General features: G+C 37.7%; 1 protein-coding gene across 1 annotated transcript in view; it reads left to right on the top strand.

Moving 5' to 3' along the window:
- The first annotated feature begins 1,718 nt into the window (after positions 1-1,718).
- Positions 1,719-18,843, top strand: part of LOC136144080 (olfactory receptor 5J3-like) — a 63,655-nt gene continuing 46,530 nt past the window's right edge. Inside the window, exons 1-2 of the mRNA XM_065901753.1 lie at positions 1,719-1,725; positions 9,923-10,851. Coding sequence (XP_065757825.1) covers positions 1,719-1,725; positions 9,923-10,851 — 936 coding nt within the window. The remainder of the gene's footprint in view (positions 1,726-9,922; positions 10,852-18,843) is intronic.

The raw sequence follows: 18,843 nt of genomic DNA, 5'->3' as shown, positions 1-18,843 counted from the left end.
CAATTAGTTACTGAAAGTCTCTGCTTGCAATAGAAATGATTCTGCTCGCGTGCAGCTGTAAAACCGCAGCTTGCAGCAGGCAGCAGCAAGTGGTAGCTGGAAGTAGGGTCTTAGTTTCCCAGACTGGGAGTCCTAACCCCTGGACCACAGGAGCCAGCAGTTAAGGCTAATGTCCCTAGTCTTGCCTGCCTAGTCAAGAATGAATTCAGGCAAGGAGACAGAAGATAAAGAGTAAAGTAAACAATTTATTGAGAAGAAAAGTACGTGTGGAAAGGAACAAGGGCAAGCTCAGAGAGAGTCAGGCCTTTGGGGCTTTTTTTTTTTTTTAAAGAAAAAAAAGAAAAGAATGTTTATTTAGCACACTTCATTTAGAAATACAGATATCCAAGTCCATCCACGTACCTTTAAATGACTCAATTGTTTTAAATCATTTATAAAGGGGCAGTTTTCAGATCTTTGTCTTCCCTCAGGCCAAGCATCTTGCTTTGTCTCCCACTTCACCCCACCCCCACCACGCCGGGGTTTAATTGGTCTGAGGACCCTCCCCTGGGGTGTGCCCGCACACCTCAGCTAAGATGAATCTCAAAGTGAAGGCTTCTGAGAGGAGCAAGACTCATTTTGACCTGGAATTATCCTCTGACTTTTGATTCCAAGGAGACTTTCTGTGTGTGTGTAGTGTCTCCCTTGTCCTTTACTCAGGTTTTTTCCCTCTGTTTGTCCTTGCCATGATTATTCCCTTGAGGTGTTTACAAGAAACAAAGACTGGTTATTTACCATTTTTGTTGTTACTTCCATTTCGGGGAGCAAAGAGGGGGCTGGTCATAAATTCCTCAACTGGAGCCCACCTATCTCTTGCCTCAGGAAATGCAAAGAGGAGGCTGGCTGACTGTAAATGTCCAACCTGAAGCCTGTCTGTCTCTTACCTCAAAAACCCTGAGCTCCCTCCCCTGGAACATCACTAATTTTTTTTTTAATGACTTGAAGTTCGTTTGTGTAGTTGATATTCCCTATCAACACACACAATAACAAGAACTTTCTAAGAGTACTCAGAAGTTCCCAACTCAATTCCAATATTGACTTACTGAAAATCAATACTAATAAGACTTAGGAGAAGCAGCACCTAAGGCTAACCTACACAGGGTTGTGAGCATTTTAGAATCTTTTCCTGGATACATCTTCCACCACATTCCTTATAAACATTGAGGATCACAAGAGTCCTGCCTTGGTCATCTTTTCTCACTTTATCTATTATCTTTGGTTGATTTCATATACACCCATGGCTTCAACAGCCACCTTCAATACAATGACTCCCAAATCTGTATCTGAGGTTCTAGCCTGTCTCCTAAGGACAAATTAGTTTCAATTGTCTATTGGGCATTTCCATAGATATCACATAGGTATCTAACAATCAACATTACTCAAATCTAATCCACTGTCTGCTCTCCCCATACCTGCTGCACATCATTTATTTCCGCTTTTAATTAATGATTCTAGCCTGCCTAAGCTGATTTGGTGTCTTCACCATGTCCTCACCATCTATCAGCCTCAAAGTGCTCACACACATATTCTTCTCTGGGAACTGCTGCTTCAGGAATTTTCCCCAAGCCCTAAAACTCTATGTCTTCTGTTAATACAACATGTCATTTTTTTTGTTTGTTTTGGTTTTAGTTCTCAGACTACTCTTTTGGACTAAATAAAGGTGTTTTAATCTAAGGCACATGGCCTGTAAGTGACTCTGGGGTTGGTTTTCCCAATTTGCTATTGTATAAACACTCTGTACATGGGCATATATATATATTTTCTGGATCTATAGATTTTTACTAGTTTTTCAAAACTGACAATTTTCTAAAACCCAGGCTATTTACCCTCCAGATGTCCCTGGTTCCAGTCTTCCCTCACCTAGATTGTGGTCTGTGGGCCACTGTTGATACTCTGCAATAGTTTCTGCACATTCTCATACCAAAGTCTGGTTTCCAGGCAGACATCTGGGCTCTCTGATGGCCTGCGAAGGGATGAAGGGTATTTTCTGAGGTCTCTGTTGCAGAATGACTTTGTTATTTTTAACCTCAAGGACTTTGTCCAGAAAGGAAGGTCTGACACAGCTTCATACAACCCAGACTGTACCCCAGAGGCAACCAATGCCCTGCCACCTTCTCTAGGGTAGCTAATGAAGTTCTACTTGAAGTAAAAAGCACCAGCTTCTTCAGAATTAATCTTCTAGAATTTGGCAGCAACCAACTAGGATTGCCCCACCTGTCCTTGCAACCTAGCAGGAATTACTAGAGATATGGGTTACAGCTGTAGGTGAGAGGGCTTCTAGCAGAACTCAGCATCCAGTAACTTTCCTTCCCCTAGTAGCAATGCAGCTCTCAGAGAAGTTCATTAGTGCTCTAGAGATCTCCAGGTTCTTTCTCCTGTGCCAGTAGGATAACACAAGTTCTCAGAACTTGCTTTGTCTTGGCTAGACAGAACAACTGCTGTATATTTTACTTGAGATTTCTGCCACCAGTGTTACCTGGGACACCAACCTGACATTCAGTTACCTATGGAATAGTGTTCTCATACATTAATCTCTCTCATTAAGACATGCACATATATATATATACATAGGTATACACTCACACATACAAATACATTTACTTCTATCGTGAGCATGACTTTGTATCCGTGGTTCAAGCTTCACGTACCCAGCAATCATATTCATGCCTCCACATAAAACATGTCAAAAATGTGATTTGATACGATTTGTAAAGGTGATATGTACTGAAATATCATTGTGGTAGAGAAGAAGTAGAGAGACACAAAATTGGAAAATGTTATAGTTAAGTCTTAGTGACTTAAAAAGTATTTAGATCTGGTTCTGATGAATCCTGAGATAAAAATTGCATTGAAAATGCTTCTTGCTTTTATGTTTTTTCTTATTCTTAAAACTGAATTATAATCCACATTCAATAAAATGCACAAATCTATGTGCACAGGTTGATAGATTTTTTACACATATATACAAACTACCAAAATCAACTATATAGAACACTTCAATCACCCCCATGATATTTTTTCATTCTTCTTTCCAGGAAATACAACACCCAACCCATGGAAGTAACCACTATTCTTATTTGAATATCATAGTTTAGCTTTTCTTATTTTTGAACTTCATATTTATTATATATTTTTTCATATCTGGCTTTCATTCAACAAAATGTTTTTTCTTAAATTTAATGTTACTTCATGTATCTGTGTAGCATTGTACCATATGAAATGTCACAATTTATTTAGTACTCTCCTTTTTACTGGCATACTATTTGAGCTATTATGAAAAATCTGTTTTGAATATCTTCATACAAGTGTTTTTTGTGAACTATGCATCTATTTTATTGAGAATATGCCTAAGAATAGAATAATTGGGTCATAGAATAAAACATGTTTAATTTTATTAGAAACTACCAAATAGCTCTCAAAAGTAATTATATAGCTTGTGAGTTTCAGCTTGAAGATTTAAAGAACTGGAAAGCTTGTTTCTCCCACCATTACATTAACAACAAAAAACAGGAGAAATGCAAATTTCTTAACCTATTAAGAACTGAGGTCTCAAGTCAAACAACTAAAAAAATCTGAAGAGAAATAGACAACCACAAGAATTCATGTTTTTTTTTAACCTGGAACATAAACCAGTAGTTGCCTCATAAGATGGTAAGAAGATTCAGCTTAAAATATTTAATGAATTGCGAGAGACTAAATGTATGCTATCATGAGAGTGTGAAGTCCCTGAGGACCATAGACCTAAGAAAGTGCACACCCTTTTGCATTTTCTCTATGATCTCTATCAGATGCTTATAAGGAAGACCAGGACATATTCTGAGAAAGCTTTCCTAATGATGCTATTTGCAGCAGGACTGAGCTAGGGGGTGAAGAGTGGGGGAAAGGAGCAGTAGACGATAACCCTATATGCAAGACAGAAAGAGAGTCACAGATGTATAGAACAGAATTTTGGACTCTGTGAGAGAAGGCGAGGGTGGGATGATCTGAGAGAATAGCATTGAAACATGTATATTATCAATTGTGAAACAGATTGCCAGTCCAGGTTTGATGCATGAGACAAGTGCTCAGGGCTGGTGCACTAGGATGACCCAGAGGGATGGGATGAGGAGGGAAGAGGGAGGGGGATTCAGGATGGGGAATACATGTAAATCCATGGCTGATTCATTTCAATGTATGGCAAAAACCACTACAATATTGTAAAGTAATTAGCCTCCAGCTAAAATAAATAAATGGAAAAAAAAAAAAGAAACTGTCTAAACTTTTGAGATCCATTTCTTCTATCTCTACTACAGAATAAATGCTGAAATCTGCAAGGACTAGAAAAATAAAAACTGTCACCTTAGGGCACAATGGAAACCTATTACAGTCTAGAACAGGAACAGGGGCAAAATTCTACTGTTTGGGGTTTTAGAAAACAGTAATAAATGCTAGGCTCAGCACTACAGCTGGAGGAGGAACAGGATCACTTGTGAAGGCAACACCCCCAAGACCCAGGCTCACAGGACCTAAGACTAAGGCTTAACTATAACATCAGAGAATACTTCTCCTCTGTTCCCCACCAGCTCACTAACAAGCATCAAGTAACAATAATAGTGGAATACACCTAGGGGATCTTGAAGAAAATAATTTCTAGAGAACAGAAAAAGGGAAAACCCAAAGTGAATCAGGGAGCAGAAATGTGGACACAGTAGCCCATACTCTAGATACAATGCATGAGTAGGGTAATTTGAATCCACTGGTATCCTAGAGGAACACAAACTCAAACATAGTTTAATCACTCACTAAATTAACCCTAACACTCAAGGTATTGTAAGAGGAAAGACATATTCATCTCCAAACAAAAAATTTAAATTTTTTTACTTTGATATTTATTATCCTATATGGTAGGTCCAGGTTTCGACAAAAATTTATGAGGCATAGAAAAAGATAGGAAAAGTGCATTATGAAGAGGCAATGCAAATATTAGGACCAGACTCAGAAATGAAAGCAATATTAAAATTATTGCACAAGAAACTTAAAATAACAATCATTAATAGGCTAAGATTTTAGTGGAAAAGGTAAATAATATACAAAATCTGACAGTTAATTTTAGCAAAGAGATGGAAACTAAAGGAAAATATAAAATAGAAATTCTAGAAATAAAAACATAACAATGATGAAGAATGCCCTTTAATAGGCTTATCTGTAGATTTGACACATAGTTGAAGATAGAATTTAAATTTCAAGATAAGTAAGCAGAAATTACCCAAACGAAAATATAAGGAGAAAAAAAATTTTTTTTAATAATTGAACATCCAAGAGATATGGCATAATATGAAACTGTCTAACATACACATAATTAGAATCCCAGAAAGAAGAGCGAGAAGGGAAAGGTTAAACGTATATATTTTAAGAAACAATGGCTGAAAACTTTCCAAAATTTAAGATGGATCTGGACCTTCAGAGAACACAGAACAGGATTCATATGAAACAAAATAAAACCCTAGGCATATTATATTCAAACTTCTTCAAAGAAAGACAAATAAGAATTAGCTAGAGGAAAAAACTCAACCTGACAGAGTACCAGGAATAAGAGTTAAAACAAACTTCTCAACAGAAACTATGCAAGCAAGAAGACAATGGTGTGGCATCTTTAAAGTCCTAAAAAAAGAGAAAAATTGTCAACCCAGAAAATACACTTCAAATATTAAGAAAAATAAACATTTTTTCAGACCAAAAAAAACAACTTAGGGGGTACATTACCAAGATATACTCTAATGGAAAGATTAATGAAGTTCTTCAGGGAAAAAGATTATGTTTCTAAGTCAGAAACTTGGGTCTATACAAAGAAATAAAGAGTACTAGAAGTGGATTAAGTGAGGGCAAACGTACTGGGTTAAATAGTATCACTCCCAAGTTTATGTCTACCAAAAATCTCATCAGTTCAGTTCAGTTCAGTCAGTCAGTTGTGTCCGACTGTCTGTGACCCCATGAACCGCAGCATGCCAGGCCTCCCTGCCCATCACCAACTCCTGGAGTCCACCCAAACCCATATCCACTGAGTCAGTGATGCCATCCAAACATCTCATCCAATAATAATGTGACCTGATTTCCAAATTACACTTGAATGTGTAAGTATTTAAGTTAATTAAGATAAGGTCTTACTGAATTACAGTGGACCCTAAATTCTGTGACTAGTGTCTTTACAAGAAAAGGAGAGGACACACAGACACACACAGAAAAGAAGGTCATGTTTTGAGAGGCAAAGATTGAAGTGACGTAGCAACAAGCCAAGAAGCATCACTGATTTCCAGGAGACACCAGAACTAGGAAGGGTCAAGAGAGGTTTCTCCTCTCGCGTGTTCAGAGGGAGCATAGCTCTGTTGACATTTTGATTCCAGACTTCTGAGCCTCCAGAACTGTGAGTGAACACTTTTCTTTTGTTTCAAGTCATCAAGCTTGTGGTCAATTTGTTATGACAACCATAGGAAACTAATACAGTAAAATAAAATCAATTTTATTCTTAATACTCAAAATTGGCACTTTAAACCAAAAATTGTAACAATGAAGTACATGTTTGTAGTGTATGTAAAAGTAAAATATGTGATGATAATAGCAAAAAGGAAGCAAGGGATAAATTGGAAACATAAGGTCTTACAGCTACATTGAAGTGGTATATTATATGAATCCAGACTTGGATCATTTACAATGTATATTATAATTCCTGAGGCAACAACCAGAAAATTTTACAAAGAGGTAAATGATAAGTAAATAAAGGAGATAAAAATAGAATCATAAAAATGCTCAATTAAGCAGATAGAACACAGAAAAAGAGCAAACAAGAAATAAAGAATAAATGGAATGAACAGAAAATGGCTAGTAAGATGATATATCATGATCCAAAATATCAATAATTACTTTAAATGTGAAATGGTCTAAATACAACAGTTAAAAGGCAGATATTGTCAGACTGAATTTTTTAAAAAGTAATGTTCAACTATACACTGTCAGAAGAAACTCACTTTTAATATAAGGAGATAAAAGGGTTAAAAGTAAGAGACTAGAGAAAGATATACTTTGCAAACACAAACCAAATTAAATATGAGGTAGCTGTATTAATTTCAGATAAAATAGACTTCAAAAGAAATAAGATTATCAGAGATTAAAAGGAATATTACATAATGAAAGCAGTCAAATCTTCAAGAAGACTTAACCTTATATCCTTGAAAAAGAACTTCAAATTACATGAGGGAAAAAAAGAATAGATCTGAAATGAGATATAGATGAATGCATAACTACAGTTGGAGACTTCAACACTACCTTCTCATTAACTGAGATAATAAGTAGGCAAAAATTCAGTAATAACACAAATGACCTGAACAACAATCAACTAACTTAATTTAATTAACATTTATAAAATTCCTGACTCCACAATTCCAACATATATATTCTACTCAAGTGCACATGTAACATTTATTAAGACAGATCATATTCTGACTATTAAAAACAAATTGAAAATAATGTTATAAGGCATATTCTTTAACCATAAGAGAATAAAATAATAGAAAGATATCTGGAAAATCCCTTAATATTTGGATATTAGTCAACATGCTTCTAAATAACTCTTGGGACAAAGAGACAGTCTTAAATGAAATAAAAAATTATTTGAACAAAATTAAGATGCAGTATATCAAAACTTGTGGGATACAATAAAGTAGAGTTTAGAGCAAAATGTATATTTAATTTATATTTACTATATACTATTTAATTAATATATTAGGAAAGTTTGTTTAAAATTATGACCTAAGCTCCCTTAAGAAAGTAGAAAAACAAGAGTATATTAAACCAAAGCAAATAAAATCAAGGAAATAGCAAAGATTATAGAAGAAATCAATAAAATTGAAAACAACAGAGAAAATCAATGAAGCTAAAAACTAGTTCTTTGACAAGATATTTGAATTGATAAATTCATTGCCAGACTAAGGAAAAAAGACAAAAGGCTTAAATTATCAATATCAAAAATAAAAGAGGAGATATCAATACTGACCCCATATTAAAAGGATAATTATGGAATACTACAAACTCTATGCTTATAAAGTCAACAACAAAATGAAATACACCACTTTCTTGAAAGACACCAAAAAGTACCACAACTCACTCAAAAAGAAAATAGATAATCTGAATAGTTTTAGGTTAAATTTGTAGCTTAAAATCTTTCAAAGAATATGTGTACCTATGGCTGATTCACATTGCTGTATGGTAGGAAACAACGCAAGGTTGTAAAGCAATTATCTTTCCATTAAAAATAAATAAATTCAAACCAAACAAAAATTAAAAACCCAGTGACATATGGTTTCACTGTTGAATTTGACCAGGCATTTAAGGAAGAAATAATACCAATTCTATACACCCTCTCTTAGAAAATTAAAAAAGAGAGACACTTTCCAATACATCCAATAAGGCTAGCATTACCCTGAGAACCGATAACAAAACTAGATAAAGAAATTACAAGAAAGCTATAGACCAATGTCATTTCTCAGAACATAGATAAAAAACTCCTCAACAAAATATTAGCAAATTGAACCCATTAGTATATTGAAAGGATAACACATTAAAATTAATTGAGATTGATTCCAGGAATGCAAGGCTAGTTCAACATTCAAAAATTTAGTCAATGTAATTTACCACAATAATAGACTAAATATTTTATATAATATGTATATATAATCTCAAAAGAGGCAGAAAAATTATTTAACAAAATTTGATGTCCATCATTATAGAAATGATCAGTAGTAGAGATAGAAGGGAATTTCTAACCTGATAAAGAGCATTGAGCAAATAAGTGCGAGGCATATAACTTACTCATGTTACTTTTTCCAACAACCATGAGATAGGCACTATGGATATCAGAAAAAAATGAGGAAACTAAGGAAGAGAGATCAGTTAATTTATCCACTCTCTGCATCTAGTAAGCAGCAGATGTAAGGTTATAATTCACATCTATCTGTCTCAAGAGCTCACTCTTCATTATCTTGCCTCCCAGAGTAAAAATGAAATGGAAATTGAAGTTCGTAACAATAGTTCAGAGATTAGAATGGACGATTTAATAGAAAATTGGTACTTGTATTAATTATCTTTTCAGAAAACATGTAATATTTAACTGAGGTTAAATTTTGAAATGCTAAAGATTCTCTTATGAGGAAAAATACCTAAGTGTGTGATTGGTTACTTTTAAAAATATGAGTCCTAAAAGATAATTGTTCCTATTGAGAAAAATAAGATTATTTTATTTAAAAATATGCCAAAAAGAAAATTTTATTCTGAAGAAATGAGAGATGTTCACAGACACTTGTTTATGAAATTGTTCATGCTAGTGTCTATATTATAATAGCAAAAGGAACAGAAGAAAACTAGATGCTCAAAGAAAGTAATTACACTTATATAGTAGAATATAATGCATTTTTACATTTCAAGCCTATAGAAATCAAGATTCATATATAGAAAATGAAACTAAAATGGAATACTCTATAAGGCAGCGTTGATTCTGTGGATGGTTCTATTTTTCTCTGCATCTTTCCACAATGAAAATTTATTAAAAATAAAATATTTCCAAAAAAGTATTTAAAGGAGCTAAGTATAATGTTAGGATGAAGATTTTGCAGAACCATTAAGAAATGAGCTTACTCTAACTCTCACTCTTACTCTAGCAGCTTGTGGTAGGTAGGTTTAGACCAAATCCAAATCTCTATGTATTCTCATGTACCAGCAGCCATGTGAAAAATTGTCCCTGGGCCTGAGCTGGCCAGATGTGTTGAGTGAGAACTTATGTTCTCCCTCAAGACATGCCAATCTGGGGTGCTCTTTGTACATTTCTCATTACAGCTTTTTTTTCATTATTTTGTAGCTGTGACACCACTTGAAATGAACAATCAAACAGATGTCACTGAATTTATCTTCTTGGGATTTTCCAACCACCCCAACCTACAGGGCTTGTTCTTCCTGATCTTCCTGGTCATTTATCTGACAACCCTCCTTGGGAACACGCTCATAATAACATCTACCAGGATCAGTTCTGCTCTCCACACTCCAATGTATTACTTTCTGAGCAACTTGAGCTTCTTGGACATCTGCTACACATCCACCACCATTCCAGTTATGCTAATGAACTTCTTCCGGGAGAAGAAGACCATCTCCTATGACAGCTGCCTTTCCCAGGTCTTTTTCCTCGTGACATGTGCTGGTGCTGAATGTGTATTACTGGCAGCTATGGCTTATGATCGCTATGTAGCCATCTGCCACCCTCTTCAATATCCAGTCCTCATGAGTGTAAAGGTCTGTGTTTTTTTGGTGACTGGGTCCTGGCTATGTGGGCTGGTGAATTCTGTGACACACACAGTGCTGGCAGCCACACTCACTCTGTGTGGGCCTAACCAGATCAGTCACTTTCTCTGTGACATCCCATTCCTCCTGAAGCTGTCCTGCTCTGACACCTCTCTCAATGAGTTTGTGCTCCATGTGGCCAGCGCCATCATTGGCCTGAGCCCCTGCCTCTTTACTGCAGTCTCCTACATACTCATCGTCTCTGCCATCCTTAGGATTCCCTCTGCTCAGGGCAGGAACAAGGCCTTTTCTACCTGTGCATCCCACCTCACTGTGGTGGTGGTTTTTTATGGAACAGCCAACTTCAACTATGACAGACCCAGAGAAGGCTACTCCCTAGACATGGACATCCTAGTCTCTGTACTCTTCTGTGTTATGACTCCCATGTTAAACCCTATTATCTACAGCTTGAGAAACAAGGAGGTCAAATGTGCCCTGAGGAAGCTGGTTGAAGTATGTGTTCCTTGGCAATATTTTCTCTAGAGGTCAATGGTCTTCAAACTAGGGTATGCAGCCATCTGAAAAAAAATTCAAAGTATTTATAACATAGATAGTTTTAGAAAGTCTGTATCCAGATCTTCAATTCCTGCATATCAATTCAGTTCAGTTGCTCAGTCTAGATGGACCATTGTTGGCAAAGTAATGTCTCTGCTTTTTAATATGCTGTCTCAGTTCACTTCAGTTGCTCACTTGTGTCCAACTCTTTGAAACCCCATGGACTGCAGCACACCAGGCCTCCCTGTCCATCACCAACTCCCGGAGTTTACTCAAACTCATGTCCACTGAGTTGGTGATGCCATCCAACCACCTCATCCTCTGTCGTCCCCTTTTCCTCCCACCTTCAATCATTACCAGCATCAGGGACTTTTCAAATGAGTCAGTTCTTCGCATAAGGTGGCCAAAGTATTGGAGTTTCAGCATCAATCCTTCCAAAGAATAGTCAGGACTGATTTCCTTTAGGATGGACTGGTTGGATCTCCTTGCAGTCCAAGGGACTCTCAAGAGTCTTCTCCAACACCACAGTTCAAAAGCATCAATTCTTCGGCACTCAGCTTTCTTTACAGTCCAACTCTCACATCCATACATGACTACTGGAAAAACATAGGCTTGACTAGACAGACCTTTGTTGGCAAAGTAATGTCTCTGCTTTTTAATATGCTGTCTAGCTTGATCATAACTTTTCTTCCAAAGAGTAAATGCCTTTTAATTTCATGGCTGCAATCACCATCTGCAGTGATTTTGGAGCCCAAAAAATAAAGTCTGCCACTGCTTCCACTGTTTCCCCATCTATTTGCCACGAAGTGATGGGACCAGATGCCATGATCTTAGTTTTTCGAATGTTGAGCATCAAGCCAACTTTTTCTCTCTCTTCTTTCACTTTCATCAAGAGGCTCTTTAGTTCTTCACTTTCTGCCATAAAGGTGGTGTCACCTGCGTATCTCAGGTTATTGATATTTCTCTTGGCAATCTTGATTCCAGCTTGTGCTTCATCCAGCTAGTTGCTCATAACCTTCCCAGGAACTCCTTTCTCTCCTCTCTTTCCACAAACACTCTTTTTCCAGTTTGCAGAATCAAGGTGTGTCAGATACTTTGTATTGGTTCTCCATACTCTCTCAATCCTTTAAAGTTTTCCCCACATCACAAGGGCTGAAGGCCTGGAAACTGTAGTTTTCAGGCTCCCTTGCCACTAAGACCCCATCTTATATTCTACCAATGTAAGAGTCATACATGGGAGATTAGAAGAAAAAGGATAAAGGAGAAATTTTCTTTTTCTGGATCTGGTAGCAGCAACACTAGCACTGCAGTGGCAGAAACAGTCCTGTGGTACCAGAAGTTTGCAGTTTTCTGTACCAACTGCTTTTGAAACAAAAGGTCATACAAGTGTGGAATGTAGCCTACATGGACTTGTAGCCTGCCAGGCTCCTCTGTCCAGGGAATTCTCCAGGCCAGAACACTGGAGTGGGTAGCTGTTCACTTCTCCAGGGGATCTTCCCAACCCATGGATTGAACCCAGGTCTCCTGCATTTCAGGTAGATTCTTTACCATCTGAGTCACCAGGGAAGCCCAAGAAGACTGGAGTGGATAGCCTATCCCTTCTCCAGGACCTTCTCAACAGAGGAATTGAATAAGGATCTCCTGCATTACAGGCAAATTCTTTACCAGCTGAGCTACCAGGGAAACCCACAAGTATGAAATAAGTGTCTCTATTAGGAAGGATAGAGGCTTCCACAGAGAGTAATAATATCTTCTCTCCCTCCCCTTTTTTGGCTCTTCAAGCCCTTTAAACAATTTTATCACTTATCTTCTATGCTAAATTCCTATAGGTTGAAATACATAAAGTAGTTTTTCATTTCCTCTGTGAACACTCATTGTGACAGCATTTTCTATCAGGAGTGGTTCTAGGAAGCACACCCTCAAAGGTAGAAATCTTGGATTAGGTATCTGATCTGCTGGAGTTTAAAAGTACTGATAACATCATAGCCAATGGGAAATAGGAAATATGATCATTCATGGTATGCAACAAAACAGATTCTTAAAATTATCAACAGTCACTGTCTGAAATAAAATGTCTATTGAAAACCAGGCTTTGGAGCACCAAATTAGTGCTGCAATTGACCTTTATACTGAGAACGAAGATTGTAAAGATCGCTTACTGACTACTACTACTGATTACAACAGAAAGCTTACAGGAAGAAAATGATAGGCTCAGGCATTAAATTTCTCGTTCAAGGGAAAGTCAAACAACCAGAAAATATTTTTTTCTCTCAAAACTGATGAAGCTTAATCAATTCAGTTCAGTTCAGTTTCTCAGTCATGTCCGACTCTTTGTGACCCCATGGACTGCAGCATGCCAGGCTTCCCTGTTCATCACCAACTCCGAGTTTGCTCAAACTCATGTCCATCCAGTCAGTGATGCCATCCAACCATGTCATCCTCTGTCGACCCCTTCTCCTCCTGCCTTTAATCTTTCCCAGCATCAGGCTGTTTTCCAGTTTGTCAGTTCTTCACATCAGGATTGGAGCATCCTTCACAAAGGATCGGAGTATCAGCTTCAGCATCAGTCCTTCCAATGAATATTCAGGACTGATTTCCTTTAGGATGGACTGGTTGGATCTCCTTGCAGTCCAAGGGACTCTCAAGAGTCTTTTCCAACACCCCAGCTCAAAAGCATCAATTTTTCGGTGCTTAGCTTTCTTTATAATAGTCCAACTCTCCCATCCATACATGACTACTGGAAAAACTCCAAGGAGCAAACGTCTTTTAATTTCATGGCTGCATTCACCATCTGCAGTGATTCTGGAGCCCAAAAAAATAATCTCTCACTGTTTACATTGTTTCCCCATCTACTTGCCATGAAGTGATAGGACTGGATGCCATGATCTTAGTTTTCTGAATGTTGAGCTTTAAGCCAAATTTTTCACTCTCCTCTTTCACTTTCATCAAGGCTCTTTAGGTCTTCTTCGCTTTCCGCCATAAGGGTGGTGTCATCTGTTTATCTGAGGTTATTGATATTTCTCCCAGCAATCCTGAATCCAGCTTGTGCTTCATCCAGCCTGGCATTTTGCATGATGTACTCTGCTATAAGTTAAATAAATAGAGTGACAATATGCAGCCTTGACATACCCCTTTCCCAATTTGAAACCAGTCTGTTGCTCCACGTCCACTTCTAACTGTTCCTTCCTGACCTACATCGATTTCTCAGGAGGCAGGTGAGGTGGTCTGGTATTCCCATCTCTTGAAGAATTTTCCATTTTGTTGTGATCCACACAGTCAAAGACTTTGGCATAGTCAATAAAGCAGAAGTAGATGTTTTTCTGGAACTCTCTTGCTTTTTCAATGATCCAATGGATGCTGGCAATTTGATCTCTAGTCCCTCTGCCTTTTCTAAATCCATCTGGAATTTCACTGTTCATGTACTGTTGAAGCTGGCTTGGAGAATTTTGAGCATTACTTTGCTAGCATGTGGGATAAGTGCAATTGTGCAGTAGTTTGAACATTCTTTGTCATTGCCTTTTTTGGGGATTGGAATGAAAACGGACCTTTTCCAGTACTGTGGCCACTGCTGAATTTTCCAAATTTATTGGCATATTGAGTGCAGCACTTTCACAGCATTATCTTTTAGGATTTGAAATAGCTCAACTGGAATTCCATAACCTCCACTACCTTTGTTTGTAGTGATGCTTCCGAAGGCCCACATCACTTTGTATTCCAGGGTGTCTGGCTCAAGATGAGTGATCACATCATCGTGGTTATCATGAAGATCTTTTTTGTATAGTTCTTCTGTGTATTCTTGCCATCTTTTCTTAATATCTTCTGCTTCTGTTAGGTCCAGACCATTTCTGTCCTTTATTGTGTCCATCTTTGCATGAAATGTTCCCTTGGTATCTCCAATTTTTTTGAAGAAATCTCTAGTCTTTCCTATTCTATTGTTTTCCTCTATTTCTTTGCATTGATCACTGAGGAAAACGTTCTTATCTCTCCTTGCTATTCTTTGGAACTCTGCAAGTTATGGATATGCCTTTCCTTTTCTCCCTTGCCTTTAGCTTCTCTTCTTTTCTTCTCTATTTGTAAGGCCTCCTCAGACAACTATTTTGCCTTTTGCATTTATTTTTCTTGGGGATGGTCTTGATCATTGCCTCCTGTACAATGCTACAAACCTCTGTCCATAGTTCTTCAGGTACTCTGTATATCAGATCTAATCCCTTGAATCTATTTGTCATTCCACTGTATAATCATAAGGGATTTGATTTAGGTCATACCTGAATTGTCTAGTGGTTTTCCCTACTTTCTTCAATTTAAGTCTGAATTTTGCAATAAGGAATTTAGGATCTGAGCCACAGTCGGGTCCCAGTCTTGTTTTTGCTGACTGTATAGAGCTTCTCCATCTTTGGCGGCAAAGAATATAATATAATATAATATATAGAATATATAGAATATAGAATATATAGAATATAATATAATCTGATTTCAGTATTGACCCTCTGGTGATGTCCATGTGTAGTCTTCTCTTGTGTTGTTGGAAGAGGGTGTTTACTAAGACAAGTGCATTCTCTTGGCAAAACTCTGTTACCCTTTGCCCTGCTTCATTTTGTACTCCAAGGCCAATTTTGATTGTTACTCCAGATATCTCTTGACCTCTTGACTTCCTACTTTTGCATTCCATCCCCTATAATGAAGAGGACATCTATTTTGGGTGCTAGTCCAGAAGGTCTTATTGGTCTCCATAGAATCATTCAGCTTCTTCAGCATTACTGGTTGGGGCATAGACTTGGATTACTATGATATTGAATGGTATGCCTTGGAAATGAACAGAGATCATTTTGTCATTTTTGAGATTGCACCCAAGAACTGCATTTCAGACTCTCTTGTCGACTATGAGGGCTACTCCATTTCTTCTAAGGGATTCTTTCCCATAGTAGTAGATATAATGGTCATCTGAGTTAAATTTGCCCATTCCAGTCCATTTTAGTTCATTGATTCCTAAAATGTCAATGTTCACTCTTGCCATCTCGTGTTTGACCACTTCCAATTTATCTTGATTCACAGACCTAACATTTCAGATTCCGATGCATTTTTGTTCTTTGCAGCATCTGACTTTACTTCCATCACCAGTCAAATCCACACTGTGTGTTGGTTTTGCTTTGGCTCCATCTCTTCTTTCTTTCTGGAGTTATTTTTCCACTCTTCTCCAGTAGCATATGGGGCATCTAGCATCCTGGGGAGTTCATCTTTTAGTGTCATATCTTTTTGTCTTTTCGTACTGTTCATGGGGTTCTCAAGGCAAGAATACTGAAGTGGTTTGCCATTCCCTTCTCCAGTGGGCCATATTCTGTCAGAAATCTCCACTATGACCCGTCTGTCTTCAGTGGCCCTACACTGCGTGGCTCATAGTCTCATTGTTAGACAAGGCTGTGGACCATGTGATCAGTTTGATTAGTTTTCTGGGATTGTGGTTTTCATTCTGTTTGTCCTCTGATGGGTAAGGATAAGAGGCTTATGGAAGTTTCCTGACGGGAGAGACTGACTGTGGGGGAAACTGGGTCTTGACTGATGGGCAGGGCCATGCTCAGTAAATCTTATTTTAAATCTTATATTAAGTGAAGCTTAATATTAGAACAAAAATCTGATTCTATCAATTGCATAATATCAAAGAAAATTATAAGTCCATGGTTTCTCTAGGTGTCTTATGTGCTGATTAGGACCTTGGCTTGGTAATGACTGACAGTTAAAAGTGGGAAAATACAGAGAACTTGGGAAAATCTTAGGACTTTGAACCCTTAAATCTCAATTAACCTTTCATGTCAATAGAAACAGCCCTTCCTCCCCTATCTGAAACTATCTTCCTCTCAGTTGAAACTATAATGATCTCACCTGAGATCATTACAAGTAATGGATATTCCTTTAAAAAGCTCACCCACCATCCCTTATTACATCTACACACCTAACTGGGGCCCAAACCCAGAATAACTCAGGATAGTAGCACAAGATATAATCCTGGAGATTTTAATATTCACACCAAAATTTTAGTTTAAAGGTTTTACTGTTTTTGGAGACTAGACCAAGAATGCCCGAGTTGGAGGACAATGAACTCATCTCCCACCATGAACACATCAAAAATAGTCAACATGTAGAACAATTCTCACTGAAAAATAACTGTAGACTTACATAAAGATTCCTGTACAACCAAGGCTGTAAGAAATATTCACACAAAATTGTGTACAAAGGGAAAGGAAGTGATCAGGTTGAGCCCTGTGCTTTGGAAAAGGGTGCATGCACATGTGGAGACCCTCCCTGAAGAGTAGTTTGAGCCACATATTGGGCACCTCCCCCCTGGGGGTCCACACAGGGAATATGAGCCTCCTTGACTGCTTAGAGGGCCAGAGGTATTAACAGGAAGACTGGAAGTCTGAGGAAGCCTGGACTCTGCTTGTAAGGGGTGTGCATATGCTTGCTTGCTCCTGAAGCAGGACAGAGAGCATGGACTGAAAATTGCATAAGTGGCCGGTTTCCCATGTCTGCTCTGATATGTGCCCCAGCCTGAGCTGAGCACACATTTCAGCCCCACTTATAAGCATGACTGCAAGAAAACAGAGGTGGCTCTGACCCAAAGCAGTGCTGAGCAAGGCAGTGGAAGCCATTACTGGCACTTAGGCAGCACATCTCTGTCTGAAGCTAGACTGCAACAGCCCAGAGTGCAACCGATGTTGGGAGGCCATGTGGACTGTGCCTGTCCTATGACTTGAACCTGACCCCTAGAGATTCTGCTCCAGCAACTTGGAACCCATTCCCACCCACAATAGGGTGGTGATAGCCACTGAACAGAGAGTAAGCCCTGGCTCACATGTGGCTCCATCTCTAACCCCTCCATCTCCAGCACAACCTCCTACCAAGATGATAGCTGCTGGCACACCTTAAGGAAAAATGTGATTCCTGCTCACATTAAATCCAGCTCTCCCACCAAAGCCACTGAACACATGCTGATTGTATAGGGATGTTCCCACATAATGCATTAAAACCATACGAGGTGACTGTTTCAGCTAATTTCATAGAGAAAGAGAAAATTACATAAAATAAGACAGAGAGATCTGGCTCATTTGGAAGAACAGGAGAAAATCCCTGAAAAGCAACTAATGAAACAGAAATAAACCATTTTCCAGATAAAGAATTCAAAGCACTAGTAATAAACATGCTAGCTTAATTACAGAAAAGGATAGATTAATACAATTGAGAATTTTAAAGAACTAGAAAATATAAAAACCAATCACAACTAAAGAATACAATAACTTAAATGAAAAACACACTAGCAGGAATTAATAACAGACTAATTGATACAGAAGAATGTATACCTAATCTGAATAATGGAAATTGTTCAACCAGAGCAGCAAAAAAAAATATATATATATATATATTTTAAAATGAAAATGGATCTATGAAACAACATCAAGCAAACCAATGTGAACATGATAGATGTCCCAGAAGGAGAAGAGGAAGATAAAGGGGTTGAAAATGTATTTGATGAAAGTTTGACCAAAAAATTCACAAACCTGAAGAAGGAAGATAACCAAGTTCAGAAAGCACAGAGCATTCCAAACAAGATGAATCCAAACGGACCTGTGCCAAGACAGCTTAAATAGAACAGCAAAAGCTAAAGAGAGAATTCTAAAGGCAACAAGAGAAAATCAAAGAATCATATAAAAAGAAAAACCCATAAGGCTTTCAGATGACTTTTAGGCAAAAACTTTGAAGGCCATAAGGAGTGACATGATATATTCAAAGTGCTGAAAGGGAAAACCCTGCAACCAAGGATGCTCTGCCTAGAAAGATTATCATTTAGAATAGAAGAAGAGATAGAGAAATTCTCAGACAAGCAAAAACTAAAAGAGGTTACTGATACTAAATCTACCATAAAAAAAATTTTAAACGATCTTGTCTAAGAGGCTGAAA

Source organism: Muntiacus reevesi, chromosome 1 (assembly GCF_963930625.1).
Source record: "Muntiacus reevesi chromosome 1, mMunRee1.1, whole genome shotgun sequence".
Lineage (NCBI taxonomy): Eukaryota > Metazoa > Chordata > Mammalia > Artiodactyla > Cervidae > Muntiacus > Muntiacus reevesi.
Note: the sequence above shows the minus strand (reverse complement) of the source record. Positions and strands in the feature narration are given on the sequence as shown.